Source organism: Bubalus kerabau, chromosome 1 (assembly GCF_029407905.1).
Source record: "Bubalus kerabau isolate K-KA32 ecotype Philippines breed swamp buffalo chromosome 1, PCC_UOA_SB_1v2, whole genome shotgun sequence".
Lineage (NCBI taxonomy): Eukaryota > Metazoa > Chordata > Mammalia > Artiodactyla > Bovidae > Bubalus > Bubalus kerabau.
In genome coordinates this window covers 139,039,380-139,066,304 of record NC_073624.1, presented here as the reverse complement: position 1 = coordinate 139,066,304, position 26,925 = coordinate 139,039,380, and the positions used below count along the sequence as shown (strand labels likewise).

At 38.3% G+C, this 26,925-nt stretch overlaps 1 protein-coding gene across 4 annotated transcripts in view; it reads left to right on the top strand.

The window, feature by feature from the left end:
- Positions 1-26,925, top strand: part of ANK3 (ankyrin 3) — a 365,564-nt gene that overhangs the window by 263,415 nt on the left and 75,224 nt on the right. For all 4 annotated transcript variants that reach the window (XM_055589804.1, XM_055589787.1, XM_055589801.1 and 1 more), the window contains 3 exons: positions 13,978-14,084; positions 19,405-19,629; positions 22,377-22,531. In XM_055589804.1, coding sequence (XP_055445779.1) covers positions 13,978-14,084; positions 19,405-19,629; positions 22,377-22,531 — 487 coding nt within the window. The remainder of the gene's footprint in view (positions 1-13,977; positions 14,085-19,404; positions 19,630-22,376; positions 22,532-26,925) is intronic.

Genomic DNA, 26,925 nt, shown 5'->3' with positions numbered 1-26,925 from the left:
GTTGGTGGCATTTGAAAACACACTGGCTATGCTATTAGGAAATTAGTGTTCATTTTCCTAGCAGTGATAATAGTATTGAAGCTATACAGGGGAATATCTCTCTTCCAGGGGTAGGCATGTTGAAATTTTAAATAATAAAGTGATCTTTAAGTCCGCTATTGATTTTCAAATGGTTCAGCCAAAAGTGTATATGCATGGAGAGAGAGAAGAAAATCAAATATGACAGAATGCTCACTGTTGAATCTAGGTTGAGTGCCTATAAGTATTACTTATACAGCTTTTTCAACTTTTTTATTTGTATAAAATAAGAATTTGGAGGAAAGGGGAGGACAAATTCTGAAAGAGGTATAGCAACTTATTTAGTCCCTAATGTCTCATTTATTACAGAAGAGAAAAAAAAGACTAATTCCTCAAAAGACAGGCTTTATTTCAGAGGAAAGAGGCTAGTTACACTGGGCACGACTCATGAGGAGCATTTACTTCAGAAGTGCATTTAAGTACTTTGTTAGAATTAAGTGACAAAAAATATTAGTTTATGTCTATCATGTCTCAAAATCTGCATGTGTAAAATTTTAAAATGGAGTTTCTCCACTGTGTTGATTTTGTCTGAAAGCATGCAAGAAATCTTAAATATTTATAACTCCTAAAGCAGTGATATATGATTTAGTGTCAGATTTAAAACTGCACTATCATTGCCCAGTTAAAATTGCTTTGACAAGTAAAGGTGAAAAATGAATAAAAATTAACTCACCATGAATTTCTTTTTTTTTTTTTTTTTTTTGCAACAGTAGAGCTCACCCATACGAGCACAGCTACCTCTTTATTATCTGGCTGTTGATTAATCAGTTTGCACATTAACCACAGTTAAAGTGGAGTTGAGACCCAGGATGGTTAGCACAGGCCTGCCACCCCAGGTTCCTGAGAACCTGTGCAGATTTGAGGGCAGGTGTGGAGGCCAGCGCTGAGGAGCAGAGTTGGGAGAAGGAAGCCATCCCCCTGCCCTGCTGGGTCTTAGTCATGATGAGTCCATAAACCACTTAATCCCCCATGGATATTGAGAGTGGACTCTTTTGTACTGTAATACTGGGTTATCCAGGAACTCTACATTTCTTTACCTTACCTTCACTTTGCAATCAAGAGTCACATGAAGTGGTGGCCTAAATGGGAAGGAAATCCAAAAAAGAAGGGATTAGGTAAAGCCATAGCTGATTCATTTTGCTATCAGCAGAAACTAACACAACACTGTAAAGCAACTATGCTCTAATAAAAATTAATTTAAAAAGAACAAGTAAAAGAAATTCAGAAAGATGAAGAAACTGGGGTACAAGCAGCTGAAGCAACTCACCCCAGGAGACATAGCTGATAAATGGCAGAGTCAGTAGCCATAGGGCCCCATGGTGCCTTCTCTTTGCCTTCTTTATTTAAAGGAAGTTTTATTGAAGTCTAGTTGATGTACAGTGTTGCTTTAATTTCTTCTGTACAGCAGAGTGACTCAAATATACATATATATTTAACACTACTCCACTCTCAGTCTCCACTGCTCCATGTGGGAAAGGAGTCAGCTAAGACCATTATACTCTGCCCTCCAGGATCTCAGACTTGTTAGTATTAACATGGGTGTGGTGTCATCCTCTGCATTCGCTTTTTTTTTGGCATGAAAGATTATATTTAGACACATGTTCTTTATTACGCTTGTTTCTAATTCTAGTAATAAGTTCTTATTGAATGTACTTTAAAAGGAACTGACAACATTTCCAGTTTACATTCAGCAACAAGTTATGAAAATTATGGAGAAAATGATTATACTAAAAATTAGGGCATAGAAGGCATCATTAAAAGGAATGGAAATAGTTGACCTTGACATAGATATGAAGTAGAAAGTAATAGTGGTCTAAAAATATTGTGAAGGCTACCCAGTTAATTACACTTCCTTTGAATGACCCTAAAAGTTGTCACGATGTGTACTGTAGGCAGAAACATTCAAATCAGTATGATTTCTGGTAGTTATTCAAAGATGGAATAAGAGCAGAAAGCACTTAGAATCCCCAGCCCACTCTCTTTAGACACAGTGCCAGCATCTGATGCTCCTACGCCTGTACCTTAACCCATGCGTGCGGGGTGCTGGCACTTCAGTTGCATTCGACTCTTTACGATCCTATCGACTGCCAGGCTCCTCTGTCCATGGAATTCTCCAGGCAAGAATACTGTAGTGGGTGGCCATGCCCTCCTGCAGGGTATCTTCCTGATCCAGGGATCAAACCCGCGTCTCTTATGTCTCCCACGTTGGCAGACGGGTTCTTTACCACGGGCACCACCTGGTGTCATTTAGAAGGGGCTGAGTTCCTCCCTCTCCTCTCCTCCAAGGATGGGCCTCGATTCTGGCTATTTAGAGGATACTAAATAGCCAGAAATATAAATAAATAGGGGTGAAATATAAAATCTCAGCCAGTCTAATGAGAGTTTGTGCAGCCTTTGGGGTTGCTAAACTGAAAGGTGGTATAAACCCAAAGAGGGCTAGAGATGGAGCATGAAGGTGAACGATTCCTACCATCTTTTGGGCAGTAGCTAGATCCAGTCATGCCTGATGTTGCACCACCCAGACTTTCCCATTATATAAACCAGTACATTAATCTCAATCTGCCCCCACCCACTGAGGTTTTAAGCCAGTTTAATTCGGGTTTCTGTCCTCACTAATATGCTGAGTATTCAGTTCAGTTCAGTTGCTCAGTCGTGTCCGACTCTTTGTGACCCCATTGCAGCACGCCAGGCTTCCCTGTCCATCACCAACTCTCAGAGCTTGCTCAAACTCATGTCCATAGAGTTGGTGATGCCATCCATGGCTGCAGTTACCATCTGCAGTGATTTTGGAGCCCAAGAAAATGAAGTCTCTCCCTGTTTCCATTGTTTCCCCATCTATTTGCCATGAAGTGATGAGACTAGATGCCATGATCTTAGTTTTCTGAATGTTGAGTTTTAAGCCAACTTTTTCACGCTCCTCTTTCACTTTCATCAAGAGGCTCTTTAGTTCCTCTTCACTTTCTGCCATAAGGGTGGTGTCATCTGCACATCTGAGGTTATTGATATTTCTCCTGGCAATCTTGATTCCAGCTTGTGCTTCCTCCAGCCCGGCATTTCACATGATGTACTCTGCATAGAAGTTAAATAAGCAGGGTGACAATATACAGCCTTGTCGTACTCCTTTCCCAATTTGGAATCAGTCTGTTGTTCCATGTCTGGTTCTAACTGTGGCTTCTTGACCTGCATACAGATTTCTCAGGAGGCAGGTAAAGTGGTCTGGTATTTCCATCCCTTGAAGAATTTTCCAGTTTGTTGTGATCTATACAGTGAAAGGCTTGGCGTAATCAATAAAGCAAAAGTAGATGTTTTTCTGGAATGCTGAATGCTGGCTATTGGTAATGGTCAAATCTGGCCCGAACACCCACCTATCAAGGGCAATGTAGAAAGCCTTCTAGCACTTCAAAGTGCAGCTCAACCTTGAGATTATGTTAGTTTATGCTTTCTTTCCAGGAATAAATCTAATTTTAACTAAATAAAAAGAAAATGAGGGAACTCCTTGGCAGTCCAGTGGTTAGGATTTTGTGCTTCCACTTCTGGGGGCCCAGGTTTGATCCCTAGTTAGGGAACTAATATTCTACAAGCTGCTCAGCAAGGTCAAACAATAGAGAAAGACATTCTTTGCCAGTTGATCTCTAACAAAACCTTTCATTTCCTTTTGATTCTGGTGACACAGATGCCATGCATCTGTTGTTGTTGTTTAGTCACTAAGTCATGTCCAACTCTTTGCAACCCTATGGACTGCAGTATACCAGGCTTCCCTGTCCTTCACTATCTCCCAGAGTTTGAGCAAACTCATGTCCATTGAGTTGGTGATGCCATCCAACCATCTCATCCTTTGTTGCCCCCTTCTCCTCCTGCCCTCAAGCCTTCCCAGCATCAGGGTCTTTTCCAATAGACCTTTTCCGAAGAGTCATTTCTTTGCATCACGTGGCCAAAGTATTGGAGTTTCAGCCTCAGCATCAGTCTTTCCAATGAGTATTCAGGGTTCATTTCCTTTGGGATTGACTGGTTTGATCTCCTTGCTGTCCAAGGGACTCTCAAAAGTCTTCACCAGCATCACAGTTCAAAAGCATCAGTTTTTCGGCACTCAGCCTTCTTTATGGTCCAACTCTCACATCTCTATAGGACTACTGGAAAAACCATAGCTTTGACTATAAGGACCTTTGTCGGCAAAGTGGTATCTGTGCTTTTTAATATGCTGTCTAGATTTGTCATAGCTTTTCTGCCAAAGCGTCTTTTAATTTCATGGTTGTGGTCACAGTCTGCAGTGATTCTGAAGCCCTCCCCAAAATAAAATCTGTCACTGTTTCCACTTTTTCCCCATCTAATTGCCATGAGGTAATGTGACTTGGACTGCAAGGAGATCCAACCAGTCCATTCTAAAGGAGATCAGTCCTGGGTGTTCTTTGGAAGAAATGATGCTAAAGCTGAAACTCCAATACTTTGGCCACCTCATGCGAAGAGTTGACTCATTGGAAAAGACTCTGATGCTGGGAGGGATTGGGGGCAGGAGAAGAAGGGGACGACAGAGGATGAGATGGCTGGATGGCATCACTGACTCGATGGACGTGAGTCTGAGTGAACTCCAGGAGTTGGTGATGGACAGGGAGGCCTGGCGTGCTGCAACCCATGGGGTCGCAAAGACTCAGACACGACTGAGCGACGGAACCAAACTGAACTGAATGGGACCAAATGCCATGATCTTAGTTTTTTGAATGCTGAGTTTTAAGCCAGCTTTTTCACTCTCCTCTTTCACGTTCATCAAGAGGCTCTTTAGTTCCTCTTGGCTTTCTGCCAGTAGAGTGGGATGATCTGCATATCTGAGGTTGCAGACGTGCATCTACAAAAAGAGGAAAATGGGGCAGATGCAGGGCCCTGTCCATCTCCAATTAGGTTGCTCTCATCTTTCAGACTTCCTTCTTCAGACCTGATCTGCCCACAATCTTTGTGTCTCAGGGGGCTGATAGCAGGGCTTCCAAGGGTGACCGGTTTAGAAGGTGTAACTCGAGCAATATGCACACAGTTACACTGGCTGTTGGGTCCCTGTGAAGATCATTCTGGAGTCAGTGCTGGAGGCTTCCCAGTAGCCTCCCAGTACCTGGAGGCAGTTGTCACACTGTGGGCACGCCCTAACTCTTCTCATTTATCTCCCTGCCTAGGATTCCAGATCCTTTGAGCTGCACTTGGTCTTCTGTGAGGCTGAGGATGGTCTCATGTATCCTTAGCTATGTACTGTGTTGTGTACAACTTGATATACTAGCAAGGAATGTGTGAATTGGAGAGTTCTTTGGGAGAAATTCACATTTATTTATTTGTTTAAGACCTACACCCTTTCCATGATCTCAGTAATAGGGAGAAAAGTGCCCAACCCAAAAGGCTGGCTATGCTAATAATGTTTCCCACTGTCCTTGCCAACCCCATTCTACCCGTGCCTGCCCACTCCCTCTTCCCTCAGCAGATTAACTTTCCTGTTTCTTTCCTTTAAGCTAATTTCTAAAGGGCTCTCACAAATGTACCTGGTGGCAGAAGGTCACTAGCCTGAGATTAAAAATTTGTTCGAGATAGTCCTTGAAAGATAAGCACCTTCAACTAGCAGCGTTTAATGTGCTGCTTTTTCCTCTTCAAAGTGCTTTGCCAGCATTACTCAGGTGGTCCACTCAACACCTCTCACAGATTGGTCAGCAAGATTACAGACTTTTTTTTTTTTTTTTTAAGGCAGAGAATTTGGTGTTGTAATTTTAAGGTAGTACAGTTCATTTAGACGTCTTGAGCCGGATGTTGATGTATTAACATTCTCAGCTTCTATGCTGACCTTGACTTCACCTTCTCTTGTTAAAGTGGTTGCTAAATTTTCTTAAAATCAATCTGATTTGGAAATCCTTAGAATCCATCTTCATTTTGGTTTGTATTCTAGTCTCAAATAAGTCTTATGGGTAATAAGATTTCTAGAAAAGAAATACTTTGGAAAAAGACCCGGTTTAGTAAGCTCTTAATTTTTATTTTTCTGCTTGAATCAGCTTTTCTTTTATGGAATCCATTTATAAGGTGTACATGATGTTTTGAAATATATCTGCATTGTGAAATGATGTCCATGGTCAAGCTAATTAACACATCCATCACCTCCCATAATTACCATTTTTTGCTGTGTGGTGAGAACACTGGAGATCTACTCTTTTAGCAAATTTCAAGTGTTTGATATGTTTTTATTCATTGCAGTCATTGTGCTGTGCTTCAGGTTTCCAGAATTTATTCATCTTATAACTGAAAGTTTGTTCCCTTTGATCAATATCTCCTCTTTTCCTCAACCGGCCCCCACCCCAGCCTTCGGTAACCACCACTCTAGCCTCTGTTACTATGAATTAGGCTTGTTTTAAGATGGAATCCATTTCTTTCTTTTTTAAAAAATACACATATCCCCTCTTCTTTGGATCTCCTTTCTCATTCAAGTCACCACAGAGCGTTAGGTAGAGTTCCCTGTGCTGTGCACCAGGTGCTCACCAGTTCCCCATTTTATGCACAGTAACGTGTATATGTCAGTCCCAGTCTCCCAGTTCATCCCCTTTCCCCCTTGGTATCCATTCATTTGTTTTCTACATCTGTGTCTCTATTTCTCCTTTGCAAGTAAGATCGTCTGTACCATTTTTCTAGATTCCAAACGTATGCATTATTATACAATATTTGTTTTCTCTTTCTGATTTACTTCAGTCTGTGTGACAGTCTCTAGGTCCATGCACATCTCTGTGAATGGCACAGTTTCATTCCTTTTTATGGCTAAGCAATATCCCACTGTGCCACAATCTTCTCTATCCATTTCTTTAAAAGATATTTCCAGGTAGTTGTGGTAGATGTCCAAAAAGACCTGCTGTGTATTTCAGTTTTCCGTTTCGCTCAGTATCTGCCATAGGTCACAATCATTACAATAATCAGGGCAGCACCCACCGTTCCTTTTATTAAATGCGTCTCCTAATTCCATGTATTCAGCCACCTCATGGACCAAGTATTCTCATTACTGCGTCACAGACAAAGAGCCTGGGGCTGAAAGGAGCGTTTTACGTGCCCATTGCCACATTAGGTGGTGGTTGGCGGTCCGGCTGAGAGTAAAACAGATCTGATGACTGCCTGAGCCCCTCTGCTGCCGCCCCTGAGACCACATTGCCACTGTCAGAAGCGGAGAACGGCAGCCTGAGTGAAGCACAGTCCCCTGGAGGAGTCGATGTGTAGACCAGAATTTGTCGTGACCAAAATGCCACTTAATGTTTGTTAATCCAGCAGGCTACTACCTATAGTCTAATAAAAATATACGCCAGCCTAAAAAGCTACACAAGGGGCTGCAATATTACATAAATTTAAGAAATCGATTCAATTATAAAAGATCTGGGAGTATCAGGATGATTATTATCTGTGTTTTTGTTTACCTAGCAATTTAGAATTTTCACACCATTTTCACACTCCTTGGGTCATTGCATTCTCACAGTAAGTTGGGACAGTTAACATTATCCACCACTACTCTGATGCAGAAATGAAGGTTCAGTGAGGGTTTCTGACTTGCCACTCATGGGCTATGAAGTGAGGGAGCCCACCTCAAACCCAGTCATCTATTCTCTGTCTAGGGAATCTGACACCCACGGGGATCCCCCTGCCCTGGCCCTGTTTGACATGTGGTTGTAGGCTGAAGTTATCTTGCTGCTGCTGCTGTTGCTAAGTCGCTTCAGTTGTGTCCGACTCTAACTACTAAAGCCACTAAGTGCTGGGTAATGACTTTTGACAAGCTTGTGCTCTCCCGGGTGCCCAGGCTGCTTATATCATCTAGCTGTTTCTCAACTAGATCATGTTTACAGGTTTTCCGATTAGACGCACTGAGTTTTGCCTGTGACCTCTTGCTGTGAGCTTTACCTGGTGCCGTTCACGTTAGCAGCATCCACCGGATGACCTCCTGCCAGGGGCAGCCACACTGACGGACCTTAACTGGTGTCATCTGACAGTGGGGGTGACGGTCTGACTGCCCACACCCTGGAGAATTAGCCAATACTGGAGTTAATTGGATTTCTCTTTCTTTTCCTTGCAAATACTTTCTTTTCTCCTGACTCTTTTCTTCCATGCCCGCACATTTATTTCCAGTCCTGGGCATTTGGGGGCATCCTCATTGGTGAGGCCACTGTGTACTTGTTCTCCTCTTTGCTCTGATGAATATGGCTGGTGAGAAACTATTTTGGGAAAGCATGAAGCTCTTGGAGACACTGATATCATCATTAGTCAGGTTTTAGACTCTACTGAATAATGTGCATTTTGGTTTTAATAGTATCCTTGACATCACTTCCAAGATGAAAAATGATGTGCTTAATCATAATCATTTTAGACTTGGGGAGTAAAAGGTCTTAAGTCAGTGTGAACTTTTCCTTAACATAGCGTTTTAGGTACTGAGTATATACTTTGTATTATCAATTTCTTGAAATCCCTCTCTGAACTTCAGTTTCCTCATCTGTAAAATGGTGTGATATTACCTCCTGAGGCTACTCAGTCCTGAGGATTCAAACAACACATTAACGTAAAGGCCTAGGACAGTCCTTAACATTGAGTTGATAGAGTTGCTGTTAACATAGAAATTTAAATAAGACTAAGGCATTTAGAAGATACATTCTTCTAACTGAATGGGGTCTGTTGATTTAATATAGGCATCCTGTGTCTATAATTGTAAAGGGCCAGTCCTAGTGCTGAAATTGTTTTTGCTGTGTTTTCTCCACACATTATCAGATTTTAACAAATGGGCTCATATAAATAAAAGTCCTTTGAAAAGTAGAAGTGACTTTCAAAAAAGAAAGGAAAAATAGAAGCAACTACACATCCGTACTTTGAAAGTCTTTGAAAAGTAGAAACGACTATACCGTGCCAACACTGGCCTTGGTGCCTGATCTCAGGTGTTCATTTTCATTTAATCTTCATATCAACCAGTCATCAATTTGAAAATAAGGGAACTCAGACCGAGAAAAGTTAAGAAACAGTCTAAGGATCCTAAAACCAGCAAGTAGTGTTCGAGCATCTCCAAGGGGGCTTTCAATAAGTAAAGAAAAAGAAAAGTCAAAGGCAAAATATCTTCTTCATTCCTGGTGGAGGCCAGCTTGAGGGTTGTGTCTGACCCAAGTGGGCCTTTGTAACTGCACCCCTGGGCAGACCCCCTACCCAGTGGCCAGCATCAGTGACCCGGGACAGGCAGCCCCTCACGGAGTTCTGCAGTGGGGAACAAAGCAGGTGACTCTCCTCTGTGACCAAGCTCGGGCCCACAAGAGTGAAAGCTGCATCTGAGCAGAGCCTCCCAGCTGCCTTTCCCAAATCTTCCATGAAGATAAATAAACCACATTTCCAGGGCTACAGTGAATATAAAGGCACAGAGTGAGGCCTTCGGTGACACAATTGAGCAGCCTTTCCAAACTGGAAAGCTTACGAGTGGGAAAAGTGCTCTCTATTCACAAATGGCAGAGATGATTTTCAAATCAAAGTCTGTGACTCAGCTCTAAAGCCCGGCTTTTGCATTAAGCCCTGGGAACACCCCTACTTGCTGTGGGAAGTTTGAGAGCCGTCTCTAGTTCATCTTTTTTTTTTTTTTTTTAAATAAGCACGGTGTCTTTACTTTTTAATTTTTTGGCTATGCCTCACGGCATGTGGCATCTTAGTTCCCCCAACCAGAGATTGAACCTATGCGCCCTGCATTGGAAACGTGGAGTCTTAACCATTGGACCACCAGGGAAGTCCCTCTAGCTCATCTTTTTCAACCATTGTTTATGTAGTGTCTGATTTATTGTTTTAAATGTCTGCTGTAAGTAACCAGGTGGAAGAAGAGTTTTTCCTGGTACTGTGGTACCATGCGCAGTGATGTGTCAGAACATTTTGAAATTCATATTGTTGATTAAAATAAGTAAGCAGTTCAAGCGGCACATTTCCGTTTTAAGTGAACGTAGCCATTCCCTTTTCCAGGAGATCTTCCTGACCCAGGGATCAAACCCAAGTCTCCTGCACTGCAGGCAGATTCTTTACTGTCTGAGCCGCCAGAGAAGCCCAGTCTGTAGAAAGAAGTATTCAGAGACACGTAACTTGGAAATGAAGCTACCACCTCATATCTATAAAAACCCTAGGTTCAGATGGCATGCCTTGTTTTGTATTTCAGTGGATGCATTGTGAGAAGAGCCTTTTGTTTTTTCTGTATTTCACTTATTAAAATTGTTAGGCCTGCCCATAAACCTCTGCAAAACTCTATGGAAAAAAAACGGGAACAAATATGAGGACATACGGCCAGTTGTTTTGAACACGTCTTTGTGCTTGTTCATTGTACACTGGTTCATTTGTGTTATGACAGAGTTCCTAGGGGTGGGGAGAGTGAGGGACCTAGGAGTGAGTCAGAGGGGTCCCCGTGTGCCGGCACACTCCTGCCTGCATACATATTACATCACGGCAGTGTTACCTTTTTGTGTGATATAATTGATCGTTTCAATAATTAATGTCGCCAGTGCGTGTTTCTAAGAGGACCAAGGGTAAATAATTTACTGTAATTACCAAAGAGGAGTGATATTATTTATTTATTAGAGCTTGAGAAAAATGGGTCCTTTGGAAAATAACCTTAAGGCCCCAAATGTAGGAATTTTAGTTTGCTAAAAAATTAAGTAAGCAGCACCACTGCTTCACATTAAATATTTTGCCCTACTCTGGAGGTGAGGTGGGCTTCCCAGTTGGCAGTACTGGTAAAGAACCTGTCTGCCAACGCAGAAGAATTAAGGGACAGGGGTTCAATCCCTGGGTCAGGAAGCTCCCCTGGAAGAGGGCATGGCAACCCACTCTAGTATACTTGCCTGGAGAATCCCATGAACAGAGAAGTCTGGTGGGCTATAGTCCATAGGGTCGCAAAGAGTCAGGACACGATTGAAGCAACTAGGCATGGAGGGCAGTTCTTTGGGGTCTCTAAAAGTCAGTAAAATTGGTAAATGAGGCCAGACTAAAGCCAACATCTAATCTTTGGTTAAACCATAAAGAATGTGGTCACTTTCTGAAGTGATGTATTGCTCTTTGGGGATTAGGAACCTGGTTCTATAAGCTTTTATGAACATCACTGATCACACACCCACCCAGCAGATGTGTCCTCTCTCGCTAAATGCAGAGAAAGCTGCTCCTCATTCATTTCTGCATTCGCCTAAGATCTGGATAGGATAGTGACTGCACATAAGTGCTCTACAAATTATTGTTCAGTTTGATTTAAATTATTGTTCAGTTTGATTTCAGGGCTATTCTTTATAATTCACAGTAATTTAGAAAATTTGTTTTCTTATCAAATATACACACCAATCAAAACTCATGTCCTGTTATCAGACATACTCATTTGGATTAAAAGAAGAACCTCCATATACACCTTCAGCCTCTTCTCTCCAGAGACAGTGACTTGGGGTACCTTTTGATGACTGAGTATTAAGCTCACAGGGTACTCTGCATGGTAGAGGACTTGCCATCTGTGACTTCCACTAAAGAAATGAACCTGGAACATTTCACTGGAAAATTTCAGAGAAGACTCCATTTTCAGCCTCCAGGCTCCATCCCTAACTGTCTATCTGGGAGACCAGTAAAGGTAGAAGTTTGGGTCTGAACATTTGGTATATAGGCTTTCAATTAATCTCCATTTTCATTATGGTGCCTTTAACCTTCTAATCTTCTGCCTCTGGTCTCTATACCTCTAACTTTCTGCCAAGGATGATGGAGGGAAGTTAGTTATTTGGCGACAGATAAATCAGTGAGAGGATTGTGAGGATCACATCACTTTTACAGAGACTTTAAACCAATCCTTGTTTTTCTGCTGATGTGTTCTCTTATGTTCTTTGTGTGCGTGTGTGTGTATGTGTGAGTTAACACTCAACTTCCATCTTACTGGGGTTTCAATAGAAAGCAGATCTTTACCAGGATGAAAAATGAGATTGATATCGTTTGTGGTCTGTGAAATACTATCTTTCATCAGATTTAGAACATTCTTAGCAATTCTGTCTTCAGACTTAGCCTCTACTTTGTTTTCCTCTTCTTCCAAGAGTCCAGTGACACATACGTTAAAACTTTTCACTGTGTTCTACGTCTCATACCATTTTCTGTATTTCTCATTCTTTTAAACTATCTACCCTTGACATACACATACTACTACATTCAAAACAAATAACCAACAAGGGCCTACTTTTTATAGCACAGAGAACTCTGTTCAATATTCTGTAATAATCTAAATGGGAAAATACTTTGAAAAAGAATATGTATATATATAAAACTGAACCCCTGAAACTAACACAGCATTGTAAATCAACCATAGTCCAATATAACATAAAATTTTTTAAACCTGCCCTTCATTTTGTGTATTTTTCCACTTACACTTCCAGTTTACTAACCTTGTTTTCTGTTGTGTCGACTCAAGAACCCACATTATACTGAGAACTGGACAAAGACCCATATGGTTCTTTCTTACACATATTCCCGTGCTCTGTTGAATTATCCAACTTTATTTTTCTCTATTTTTTCTATTTTCTTAAACATACTAATCATAGTTATTAGGATCACTGTAGTGAAAGTTCTTATAAGCTTCCTTCAAAATACAGGATGACCTTGGGATCCGTTTATAGTATCTGGGTATCTTTTTCTGTTTTTGTTCATGTGCTCTGGCCATCCTTGGCAGTTTTTCATTGCATGCTGGACATGATGTATTAAAAACAAGTTTGTAGACGTGACACACCCAGTGATGATATATTCTTTCAAAGAGGAGTCACTATCTCTCTGCTATGCAAATAGAGGGGTGGTTGAGTCTTCTAATCCAATCAAGATTTTGCTGAAATGAGGCTGGTTTGAAGCCCTGATAAGCCTCAGGCAATCTCTGAACTGTCTCTGGCCCTTCAGGGTCCTTATTTGAAATTCTGGTATGATCTTTGAGGCCCCTCCCTTTCTAAGTCTCAAACTCGGAATCTTTTTCTCATGAAACTGCCCAACAGCTCTACTATGCCTTTCAGAAATTTTCAGGTTGGTTTTTCAGCTTCCTGTTCTGCACAGCCCCAGAATTTAGCAGATGTTCTGAACAGAAATCTGTAGCGTGCTTGAGGCCACCCAGATCTCCACCAAAACTCTTTTGGTTTTTGTATTCCCCTGCAGGCAGCCCCTGTAGGCACAAAGCCCAGATTCCATCTGCACTGGTAATTGACAAATGCCCCCAAGTTAAAAATGGAAACAAAAAGTCAGCTTATCTTTTTGCAGGTCACCTCCTCTCCAAGTACAGGTCCTCCAGTTTTGCGCCTCAGTTGTTCTCTGCTGCCTGCAGAGATAGATGATTTCCATACTTACCTGGTGTACAGCGCTAGGCTCCTGTGGGCTTCTCTATCCCACTTGGAAATAGAAGTCATCAAGATTGATTTTTTTTTTTTTTTTTTTTTTTTGAGATTCAGAAGAGAATAGGATTAACTTAAGAGATTTTTGAAGTACTTAAAATCGTGGTTAGAATGACTTCTGTGATCTTCCTTGTGCCATGCCAGTTACTCAAGTGGTTTCTTAAAAGACTGAAATAATACAGCATATCAGTGAACTTTATTTTTTAATTTTTGAAACTGCAATGTAGACCTATAGAGGAATATACAGTCAGGCCCGTGGATGCAAAGGGCTGATGACACTGGTTATTTTATATAAGGGACTTGAGCATTCCCGGATTTTAGTATCCACAGGCACAGGCTGGGGAGGGATGTCCTGGAACTGGTCACCTGAGGATAAAAGAGACAACTATAAGAAAATGCTTATTTTGAATATTGAACTATCTGGACTGATGGAGACATACAGGTATATTTTATAGGTGCAGAGAAACCACTGTCTTGGATGAGTTGCTGACATAATATATTGTTTATTTTTCAGCATCTAACATTCACAAGAGAGTTTGACTCAGATTCTCTTAGACATTACAGCTGGGCTGCAGATACCTTGGACAATGTCAATCTTGTCTCAAGTCCTGTTCATTCTGGGTAAGTAACCCAGTAACAGAAAGTCACTTCTCCTGTTACATGAACATTGCATTTATCATTTGCAGTTATAAATTCATATTGGCAAGTTTCACATGTATTAAATATTGATCTTCTAAAGGACTTCATTAATGAGTATACGTGACATATATTTGTAAATCATTAGTAAATTCTTTTCTAGATAAGTCTGCATATCTGTTTTTATTGACAAAAGCACAGTGTTATAAAGGAAATTAATAAAGTGCTGGTGCATAAAAACTGCCTGGCTATTCTGGCACTACTTTTAGGGCTTTAATTTTGCATTTCAATAAAAAAATTTTAGTATAGTCATTTCTTTTCATTTTACTTTATTAAAATGTTTTTTTCTGAGTTTATTATTTTCCTGAAATAAAATTATAATGAAGTTGTATTAAAGTTTTTTAAATAAATGAATTTTTTAAAGAAAAAAAACAGTAAATATACCAATGTATGTACACCAGAAGAGCTATAGTAAAAACCACATCAAAGAGGCTCCTCTTTGCCGCCCTGTTAGTCAGCAGGCAGCTAAGAGGTGACCTGCTTCAACTGCTAAATTGATAATTACTGTATTTTTAGATATTGGGTTCTTTGCCTAATAGGTAATTAAAACTTGGGATAATCGATATGTATATAGATGGGAATGAAATAATTTGAAAATTTCAAAGTATTTTCACCTCTGAAATTGATGTTTAGGCCATAAATTAATTGTAATTCAGGACAAGTACATATTCATTTTGAAGTAAATAAATTAACTATGATTAACATATGTGACGTGCCTTATATATCATATGAAGTATTTTTTGCTGCTTTGAATTACAATAAAGTGTGATGGCTAACACAGCTAGTGCTTGTCATATATCTGGCATTGTGCTAAATCTTTTCACATGTACTATTTAATATTTATTTGAACCTTACAATGACACTGAGATAAGTTTTATCATTATTCCCATTTTACAGAGGAAAAGTCCTAAGCTCAGAGTAATGCTACAAATTATTTAAAAAATTCTTACACAATTACAGCTTGTAACATCACAGTTGTAAAACACAAGTTACCACAATGTCCTTTAAACAGAAATAATTTACGTGCAAGTGCTTTATAAACTACATGGTGGTCTTTGAATCATCAATATTGCATTTCTTTAATTTAATTAGAAAAATTCTTAATTATAGTAATATTAATTTTTAAACTGCTTAAAATATTTACATGATTTATAGTAGATGTATATGGGTCTAAAATTGCAAAAGCAAAAAAAAAAAAAAAACAAGTCAGAGTTGAGAAGGAAAATACAAAGCACCCAGAATACATTCATTCAGTGGGCAAACATATTGAGTTTTTTGAACCAAGTTTAGTGAATTGCCACCATGTTACCAAAATCTAGACCCAGCACTTTGTACTCTACATAGAAAAGAAAAGTCCAAGGGTTTAATTTAGTAAATTGAGAAGCTGAGGCATGATGGGATAATAAAATCAGAAATGAGCATTCCTCTGCATTGGACACAGTATAGTATTTGAATATGCAACTTATCTCTCCTTCCCCTTGAATTCATTGAAGTCAACAGACTTCTTCAGGGAAGGAAAGTAATAGCAGCAACTGTTGGGCTTATTTGAAAAGGAGAATACACACTGGTATACACTTGGAACTAGTTCACTAATGCCAGGTCTATGGAGTAGCTCATACATAGCCATATGAGGCAAATCTTTTTCCAAATTGTCCCACAAATGCCAAATGCCTTGGTTTTGTTTTCTGATGGTTTTTATTTTTCCTTTGCTTATCATTGACATTTTCTGTTGCTTGCTTCTAATTATCTTACATTAATTTTCCCATTTGCTTTCTAAATTATTTTGCAGCTATTCTTCTCCACTTCCTCAGTATGATTCAAGGTGATAACTGTGTCTTTTATGTGACTCATCCCTTTTTGTATTTTTAATTTATGTGAATTTTCCCCACAGATTGTGTCAATGTCTGTAAGTGTATCAGCATTTGTCATCCTGCTGTTCCTAAAACTAGAAACATTCATGTGTTAGTTTTAAAATCATTTGTAGAATTCCTGCCTTAGTTTACATATTAATAAGATACAATGAATATGATTCAGTATTACCTTTTCATTTGTTTTTGTAAGTTATAGTGCATGAAATTTTATTTTGTATACAACATGTAACAAGTGAAGTTGCTCAGTCCTGTGAGACTGTTTGCAATCCCATGGACTGTAGAACCTAGCAGGGTCCTCCATCTATGGAATTTTCCAGGCAAGAGGACTGGAGAGGGTTGCCATTTCCTTCTCCAGGGGATCTTCCCAACCAGGGATGGAACCCAGATCTCCTACATTGCAGGCAGATGATTTACCCGCTGCACCACCAGGGAGTTTAAAAAACAAATTTCTGTATTTCATGATGTTATTGAATAATAGGACTCAATATTCTGCTTAACATTTACCCCATATTTCCTCAGTCTTTTGGCTCTATAAAGCTGAAAACCTTAGAACAATAAATAATCAGTAATGAGCCCCAGCTATGTGCTGGGTGCCATGCAGAATATAGAGAAAGAGATTCTTCCAATTTGTCATTAAAATCTTCTAAGCCATGGTTTTTCCATTTGGTTCTGATATTCTCTGTAGCTGGGGTATTTTTATATTGACGCTGGTAACCTTCTTACACTACCTTCAGTGTATATATGTATATATATTATATACCTATAATATATATTTCATTTATTTATATATGTATAAATAAATGAAATTTATCACTCAGTTGTGTCTGACTCTTTGAGACCCCATAGACTGTAGCCCGCCAGTCTCCTCTGCCATAGGAATTCTCCAGACAAAAATACTGGTGTGGGTTGCCATGCCTTCCTCCATGGGATCTTCCCAACCCAGGGATCAAACTTAGGTCTCCTGCATTGCAGGTGGATTCTTTACCGTCTGAACCATGAGGGAAGCCCATAATATATATTTCATGTATTTATATATGTATATATTTTTCCGTATTTTTTTTCAATGTTAGTAACCAAATCTGACCTAGGCAATTTCTAAGCACACTTAACAAAATAGTTTTGTTTATTGGTCTATTCAATAAACATTTACTGTGTGCTTATTATGTGTGAGAATCATGCTCAGCTTTGCAGGTAGAGCAGTGAACAAGACAAACCTGATTGGAATATTATGTGTGTGAGTGAGAACCAGCTGTTTGTTGCCAGGGCGAGCAAGGTCCTCTCAGTGTAAATATTCCAGTGTTTATTTGTACCAATACAACTACATTTTCAAACCCAGAGTTTATCTTGAGTCATTTCTCATTCATTCTGTTACTGTTAGTCCCAACCACAAATTCCTTTTTAACTACTAAAAGCTGGGAAAGATCAGATTTTTGTCTTGGGCTTCCTTATAATATTGCCGCATTGTCTTCAGTACCGGGTAAAAAGTGGTTGTTAAGCTTGTACATGTCTAAGGAAATGAAGGCTCCCAGAGTAGCTGCAAGGGAGCCCTGGATCATTCAGCACTGGAGACAGTTCATCTGGACACTTGTACAAGTGAACAAGGATCTTTGTTTTTTAATAGGAGGGAGTTTTGTTTTTTGTTTTGTTCTGTTTTTGAAGGGGTCTGTCTCTTGCCCTCATACTTTGAATATCCCTGTGATTCCGGTCTCTCAAAGTAGATACAATAATATCAAAACATAAAAACCATTCATTAATCCAGAGGAAAATGGCTAAATCCAAAATGAGCAAAAAGGTATGAAGTTGATGATGACTTCACTGATGACCACAGTTGGTTCTGAGAATCTGGTGGGCTGAAAGGTGATCCCCATGCACCTGCCTCTCTCCATGGGGATGGTGGGCTGATTTACTCTTTCAAGGTCAAGAAGCATCACTCTTTAGGAAGGGATCTCCAGCTAAGACTTCCAGGCAGGGTCTGAAATCTATTTAGGGGGATGTTAGAACTGTTTTACAGAAGAGTATACAGTAGCAGATTTTGATGGATGGGATTGTCCACCCCCACGCCCACATACACACACCAGATACTGTAGATATTCAGACAGTTTTCTAAATATCAACATTTGGTGCTCTTCCATGAATAAGCATATTTTCATATGTGAGAACCAAAATGTAAAAATATGTGTTTCTGTTCCCCGGTCTGACTTGCACTCTTCCATATGTTGGGCTCATTGGTTTATGTTTACTAGAGTGCTTTGCAACCCGGTGACAAAGGTGGGAGGAGTCACAGAGGTCTTTTTTTCATGAACATATGATACGAATCAAGATATTACCCAAATAAGTTTGGGATTAGCAGATACAAACTATTATACATAGGGTGGATAAACAACAAGTTGCTACTGTCTAACACAGGGGACTATATTCAGTAACCTGTGATGAATCATAATGGAAAAGAATATGAAAAATAATATATATATATGCGTAACTGAATCACTTTGCTGTACAGCAGACATTAACACATTATAATTCAACTATATGCCAATAAAAAGTTTTTAAAGATACTACCCAAATATGACAGTTAATTCTTTACATCTTCATAGCTACAAGCACAAGCAGATAGTTTTTCTTCCCTAGCTTTAATGTAGCAGCCAATGACAGAATTATATAGAGATGTTTTCTAAAAAGTCAGTTCAACAATTTTTGCATTTCTGTACAGATACTCAAATGTAGGTTATTTTAAATAGTTTTTTAAAGTCAAATTGATACTGAAAAGATTAAATCCCTTTCCATCAAAATTACCTTAGTAAAACTTTAGTCACTTTCTGCTTTTATTCGTTTCTGTTTTGTGAAAATAGTAAAAATTAGAGTGTCGGATGATTAAATATACATTTATTTTCTGAGTTGTTCACGTTTAAGACATACTGTGGAGTTTCATCTTAACTTCTGGGGGAAGAGATTCCATAGTCAGCAAATGGCTAAAACCATGTATAGTTACAATGACCCTTGAATATAATTTAAACCACCCACAGCAACCACATACAGTGGTTTTGTTTAGGGGACTTTGTTTTTAAATGCAAGACAGTCCTTTAATAGCCAGCTTTTATTCCAGCTTTGAAACATTCACTCTTCCTTTAGTTTGAGCATCGACAGAGTGATTGACTTCTGTTCAGAGGCCGTTTGCCACCAAAAATAAATTGTCATGTTTTACACTTTTGCTCAGTTCACAAGTCAAGTGCATATTTGAGGTATTTACTTCCAGTGTATTCTTAAAGAGAGGAAATGCTAGCTACCTTGTCTGTCACTTTAACATTTAACTTCAGAACTGACTGTGAAGATGGTTTGCGTCTCTCCCTGACTCGGACTCTGATCTTCCTCTGCAGGTTTCTGGTTAGCTTTATGGTGGATGCTCGAGGGGGCTCCATGAGGGGAAGCCGTCACCATGGGATGAGGATTATCATTCCTCCACGCAAGTGTACGGCCCCCACCCGCATCACCTGCCGTTTGGTAAAGAGACATAAACTGGCCAACCCACCCCCCATGGTGGAAGGAGAGGGATTAGCCAGTAGACTGGTAGAAATGGGTCCTGCAGGGGCACAATTTTTAGGGTAAGTCATTTTGTCAATTTTCATCTTGGCCCTTATACTGCATCTTTGATTTTCTTTACCCTTGTCAATTAAATTAAATCTATGGAGTTAACTACTACATCTATTGAGTTGGACCATTTTGATCGATTACAGCATTGGTGTAGAATCAAAGGTCACAAAGCTATGTAATTCTGTGAAAAGCTGGAAGGCTGGCACTCCCTTAACTCAGTTTGCTGGTCAAAGCTTTTACTAACCGAGAAGCATGTTCTCTGCTCAGTGAGTGCACGGAACCCCAGCAGCCTCTGTGGAAGTCAAGGCACCACTCTGACACGTGACATATTGAATAAATGGCAATTTTGGGTACATGTCTGCTTAATGATAATTTTTGGGGGAAACAATCCATTGTGATCTGGTCCTTTAAGAGAAAAAAATGAATTTATTTTCTGAGGTGGCACTTGGGTGCAAACCAGGCAGGCTCTGTCATGACTGACAGTTTGTTCACAGTTTCCCCTTCTTGTTTCTCTTCCTGCTGCATGGATGTTATTCAGTAAACTGCATCTTCCCACCAATCCTCCCCCTGTAAATGAGGGTGAGAGCTTGGTTAGCCGAATCCTGCAGCTTGGGCCTCAAGGAACAAAATTTATTGGGTAGGATCTTTATAGACAAGATACAGAATGTCTACAATTCTTTTCCATTTTCAATTTTTTTCTATCACACCCATGGTCTTATTCTTGTCTTAATTTTATTTTCAGTTTTTAATGCTTTCAGTTGATGTGTGTCACTGAAAGAAAAAAAATTCATAGTGGCTTGACTTAATGTAGCAACCACCGCTACCTCTCTTGTGCTTTTCAAGCATGTGGAATTCACTGCAAGCATTCTGCTTTCATAACTTTGTGCTTTTGTAAAATTTACTTTCATTTAAAATATTTCCACTGATTATGGTCGTTTTTAAGATAGACTGAAGATCTGATTTTAACCCAGTGTAAGAGAAGGTATTTGCAGACTCTGAATCAACATTTGCTATAAATGATATATATGTGTGTGTATATATATATATATATATATATATATCTGTGTGTATATATATATGTATGTGTGTGGAGTTACTTTTTTTTAAAGTACTTATGCATACTAAGTAAACTTTATGGACTTTGAGAAGGCAAATCATCAATAAGTAAACTGATTTTGAAAAAAATGTTGGGAATACAAGATATTTAAAGGGAACCAAATAGGCAGCAGGTAGAATATTTACTAAAGTTATTAAATTGTTTTGTTTTCTTCTGTTTAAGCTGAAATGTGTTGGTATTCGTCTGTCTGCCTGTCTGTCTGACTGGTGTGTTGGCCTTGGCAGTCTGCATGAAGAAACCTGTTATGAAAACTTATGCTTGGCTTTCACCTTGGTCCCAGACCCTCGTTCATTTTTTCTCTCCAGTATTGTTGAATGTCATACGCAAAGCCACATCCCTTAAATATTCACAGTGACAGTATCTGATACATCAACCTGCAAAGATTGTATCTAGTTCTCAAAAAAACAGAAAAAAGTAATGTCTGATCCAGGTGTGGTTAAAAATATGGTAAACATCTTAATAACTCTTGAAATGGCTAACACTGTTAGGAATAGCTGATTCTGTTTTTACCCATCAAAAAATAAACGCATTATAAAAAATCTTTCAAACCCTTAATTTTAATTCATGAGAAGTATTTTGCCAAAAGTAAAAATTTCATACCTATCATCCTATTTTAAGTGAATTCTTTTGTAATAACTCAAATATTAATACGTTTTATGTCATTTGGTCATTACAACTGCTATGACTTTTTATACTGTTACCTATTTAAGCCTGTACCTTCTTTTCCCACTTGTCCATAATCACATAGGCTAAGAGGTGAGGTTACATACAACCTCTGTAGGAGAATAATGATACTGTCTACTTAAATGTCATAAAATAAAGCTGCACAATCCAACTACATAAACTGTGTGTGATTGTGGTCTGCTTACTTCCATTCATCTTTTTTAGCATTTATCCTACTTTCAAATTTAACAGAACTACTCCTGTGCTTGATTGGCTAGCTTCAATTTGCAGCCATTTTTTTACATTCTTTTGCAAAAGGACACTGTCAAAGATTAACAGATTGTTATATGACAATTTCAAACCAATAGTGCTTTTTCAGAAAGTTGAATTCCTATGCAGTCCTACAAGAGTGAGGAAATGAAGCTGCCCATTTCGTAACTTAAAAACTAAAGAAACTCTCTTGACTATACAGGCCATGAACGTTATGAAAACTGACCCTTGGAGGGAGTGGATTGTTACATTGATTGTTTTCTTACTAAGGGGAAAAAAATCAGCAATCTTTCAAAATAATTTACAAATTTTCTTTAAAGAAATGACTGTGTCCTTTTAAATCATGAGTGTTTTGTATAATATACCTATTGTGTTCTTAAAAATGGACCAACTTTCTTTCTTATGGTCTTTTTTAATAATTTTCAATTCCTTGATTTCTAATGTGTGCTGAATATTTTCCCTCTTTTAAATCAAATGCCTAACATATGATAGGCCCCCAAGAATTGTTTGTGAATGAATGAATGATGGCATGTTTTCAGGCTTCTAATATATTATTTAATTAGCAAATGATTCTGCAGCTTTGAAATCATTCCCAACCTTAGTGGCACCTCTGACTTTCAAATGAATATTGTCAGTGAAACATTTTAAAAAGTATGAAACTATAAACACATTTCCTTTGATACCAAAATAATGTGGCTTTTTTTCCAGCCCTGTCATAGTGGAAATCCCTCACTTTGGGTCTATGAGAGGCAAGGAGAGAGAGCTCATTGTTCTTCGCAGTGAAAATGGTGAAACATGGAAGGAGCATCAGTTTGACAGTAAAAATGAAGATTTAACTGAATTACTTAATGGCATGGATGAAGGTAATTACAATGACTACATGTTTCTATTAATGTCTGTAGGCAGGAATCAAATGAATGACTAGACTAAAGGAAGCAGTGCTTGAATTTCATACATTTGTATTTTAAAGTGGGAATCGGGTTCCTCCGCATTTGTTGTTTTCTACGTATAAGGAATGAAGTTCAATTTCATCTAAAAAACTAACCCTATCCCAATACTAATGTACACATTTCTGATAATTCTCTCAGTCTTAAATCAACTATATCAATCTTTCCAAAGCTTAAGAAAGTTTTCTAAGTCAAAAATGTGTAAGGAGGGGGTAAAATAATAATGGAAGGTATGCAAAACATGTAGAGCATTTTTAAGAAAATACATTCACTTTTTAAAAAACTGTTATTGGAGTATATATGATTTACAATGTTGTGTTAGTTTCAGGTGCACAGCAAAGCGAATCAGTTATACATACACATGTGTTGACTCTTTAAAATTCTTTCCCCATATAGGTTATTACAGAGTATTGAGTAGAGTTCCCTGTGCTATGCAGTAGGTTCTTATTAGTTATCTATTTTATATATATAGTGTATATATGTCCATCCCAGCCTCCCAATTTTTCCCTCCCCCCTCTACTCCCTGGAAACTGTAAGTTTGTTTTCTACATTTGTGACTCTATTTCTGTTTTGTAGATAAATTCATTTGTACCTTTTTAGACTATATAGTAAGTGATATAATATGATATTTGTCTTTCTCTCTCTGACTTCACTCAGTATGACAATCTCTAGATCCATTCATGTGACTGGAAATAGCATTATTTCATTCCTTTTATGGCTTAGTGATATTCCATTATATATATATACATATGTATGTATGTATGTATGTATGACATCTTCTTTATCCATTCCTCTGTCGATGGACATTTGGGCTGCTTCCATGTCTTGGCTATGATAAATAGTGCTGCAGTGAACACTGGAGTACATGTATCTTTTCAAATTATTGTTTTCTCCAGGAGTGGGATTGCTGGATCATATGGTAGTGTTTACTTTTTGTTTGGGAAATTATTATTTCCATCCCTTTTCTTTTATCTCAGTCTTCTCCCAGATTATTCTTATAGATTTTTTATTTCTCCTAGATTCTAATCAGTTTTTTAAAAATGAGGTTCAGGCTACTGATTGGAGTCTTTGGTGCTTCCAGTGTCTTTTTCCTTGATCTGGTAAGACAGGCCTATAGCAAGCATGTCACCTTCTCATATACACCTTCTTTGGGCTGTCTAACCCTTAGAATCATAGTAGTTTTTCTTAGCAGACATTGTGAATAGACTTGTTTTGAGAGTGGGTACTTGGTATAGTGTTTTCTTTTTAAAATGTTGAACGAGAGAGAGAGAGGTAGAGCAAGCTCACCATAAAGAAAGCTAACCTTTATACTAACTTGCTAGTCCCTACACATCCAGCAACTGCTTTATATAGCATTTTTACTGGAGATCTAATTCACATACTATAAAATTTACTACCTTCATATTTAATTCACTGGCTTTTGGAAAGCATCTAACATAGTCTCTCCTGGTTGTAAAGTGTGCATGAAGGAGTGACACAGACTCGAGGGTGTCTGAGGGACGACTATGGACAAGCTCTTGGATCCCCATGAGCCTCTGTTCCTTCTGCAAAACGGAGATTACCTTCCTCACTTCATAGGACTCCTGTTAAGAAAAAATAGTCATTATGTGAATCACTTTTCAAATACAGCCCTTGTTACTTACTCAGCCCTTGATACATGTCAGCTATTGTCACTATTATATTCATTCCATAGAAAAATATTGTCATACCAAAGGTTTTGTATAAGACATGGTGAATCTCAGCCAGCCAAGAATTTTAAAATGTCTTTACAGCAGGGTAAAGGGAATCTAATCATTGTTGAGAGTCTAGCATTCATGAGGCACTGATGAATGCATTTATATATTAAAATTTTAAGTGAAAGCAAGGTAGGTAGTTTTAACCCTACTTTATAGATGAGGGAACTGAAGTTCAAGTAAGTTAAGTAACTTATAAAAAGTTACCCCAACTAAGAAGCAGCACCAGGGTTGAAATCTACCTGTTTGCAAAAACTTTTAACTATTCCACTTATTTTAGAAACATGTGTCCTGTGGAGAGGAAAATAAACCAAAAAAGAAAAATTCCTACAAACCTCTAGATTTCAACATTGAGAATAGTCACTTTAAATGTTATACATGTAGTAAGTATATAGTAAATATTTATATATAATATTGATATTTATATCCTATACCTTATACAACTTCAGATAATTTCCGATGGATGGAAACATGCAGTGGTGATTTAAGATTTCTGATTTTTGTTACCTTAATTGATTTTGCAGCATGAAAGTATAGTCATTCTTTTGTAAGGAAATTTACAAGAAAACACAATCAAAAGTTTTAAAAAGAATAAATCCTAAAGGAAAGAACTGAATTAGCATTTTGAAAAGAGTAAAAATAATATGGATGATTCAGGTAAAAGAAATGGAGAGAATAAGATAAATGGGTTTTCAAAAAAGGATAGTTTTTGTTTATTTGTTTTAAGGAAAATAAAGTATTAAAATATTTTCATGTATCCAGTATTTCTTAAATGCTGTTGTTGATTACTAGTTTTTTAAAGGTAGCATCCTCTACACAAGGATTTTTTTTTAATTTTATTTTATTTTTAAACTTTACAAAATTGTATTAGTTATGCCAAATATCATAATGAATCCGCCACAGGTATACATGTGTTCCCCATCCTGAACCCTCCTCCCTCCTCCCTCCCCATACCATCCCTCTGGGTCATCCCAGTGCACTAGCCCCAAGCATCCAGTAGTGCATCGAGCCTGGACTGGCATTTTACTTTTAACCAAGAGCTACCTTGATGATGTAAGCTGCTGAGGGCAGGGTATGTGTCTAAATAATGTTTGAACCACCAGTACTGGGCACAGTGCTGACTTAGACACCCACCCAATCCTGGAGAGTGGGCAGGAGGAGGAACCATCGCATAATGCGTAGTTCTAGAGGAAAGTTCACATCAGCCTATTTCTCCTACCCTAAACTTCACTAATGTTAGTCTCCAGGGGAAAAAGTTAAAGGGGAACATTTACCTTGAGGACAGTTCTGAGAAAGTAACAATATTTTAGGAAGAATATTGAATATTCTAAGAGAATGTTGTCCAATGGAATTTTCTATAATGATGGAAATATCCAACAGTAATCACTCGGAGAAGGCAATGGCACCCCATTCCAGTACTCACTAGTAATCACTAGTCACATGTAAATCTTGAGTACCTGAAATGTGACTAGAGCAAGTGAGGAAGGTAATGTTTAATTTTTTAAATTAACTGCAAGCAGCCACCATTGTGGATTCTAAAGTATGTTCTTCATTTTTGAGCACATATTATAGTATATCCTATCAGGCACAAGCAGATTTTTTTTTTTTTTTAATTTTAAAGTTTCTTGATGGAATGGATTTTCAAGATTTCATGCTGACATGTCTTCATTTTGTTTTCAACAAGCTAATTTTCAAATAGGAAGTCTTCCTATCTTTGCTTAGACAACTGACTCCCCAAACACTACCATACTAAGGGCGTCTGTGAGATGTTTTAAAGATACAGTGATATAGCCCTCTGTCCTGGATTCTACATGCTATCTTGGAAATAGTGGATAGAGTTGCTTTGCTACATTTTTAAAGACCAGGTAAACTCTGGTTCCATTTTAGACAATTTAAAGGAAGTGTAAGTACTTCCAAGTTTAAAAAAATCAAGCACTGGAGGCCACAACAGGAAAAATGAGGACTATTATTAAATTTAAAAGCAATAATAATGAAGGAACCAAGATACACATTTTATAACTGAAGCTTAATTGATCAGATTTCATACCCAGCTCAAGAACCACTTACCACCACTCTTGTTCTGTCCCCAGAGAAACTTCATTTTTACTGGAACCTCCCTCCCTGAAAATCAGGCAAAAATAAACATCAGTCTGTCTCTAAAAATCTAACCCTTCTTTTTCCTTCAAGGTCCAACCAGTCAGAGTTCTTGTGGGTAGAAAAGCCTAAGGTTTCATATTATTTTCTACTCTCTCCACTCTGTCCCATGGATAGCTGTTAATTAGCAAGATAAAAATAGTGCATAAAATAAGCCAGTGACCATCCTTAAAGGAAAAAAGAGATAACTCATCCTACTCTAGCTTTATTTAACCTATTAATTTCCCCAGTTTGTAACCATCAGGACTTATCTGTCATCTATGGGAAGTGATCCTTGATAATACCTGTCTTATTATAAATGTCTCATTTTAACCCTCTTTTCCATAAATGAATTCTGTTACTTAAAACTAACCTATATTCTACTTTTATAACTAGTCCTAGTGTACCAGCTTCTCTGAAAATCTAAAACCCAAGTGTTTAGAA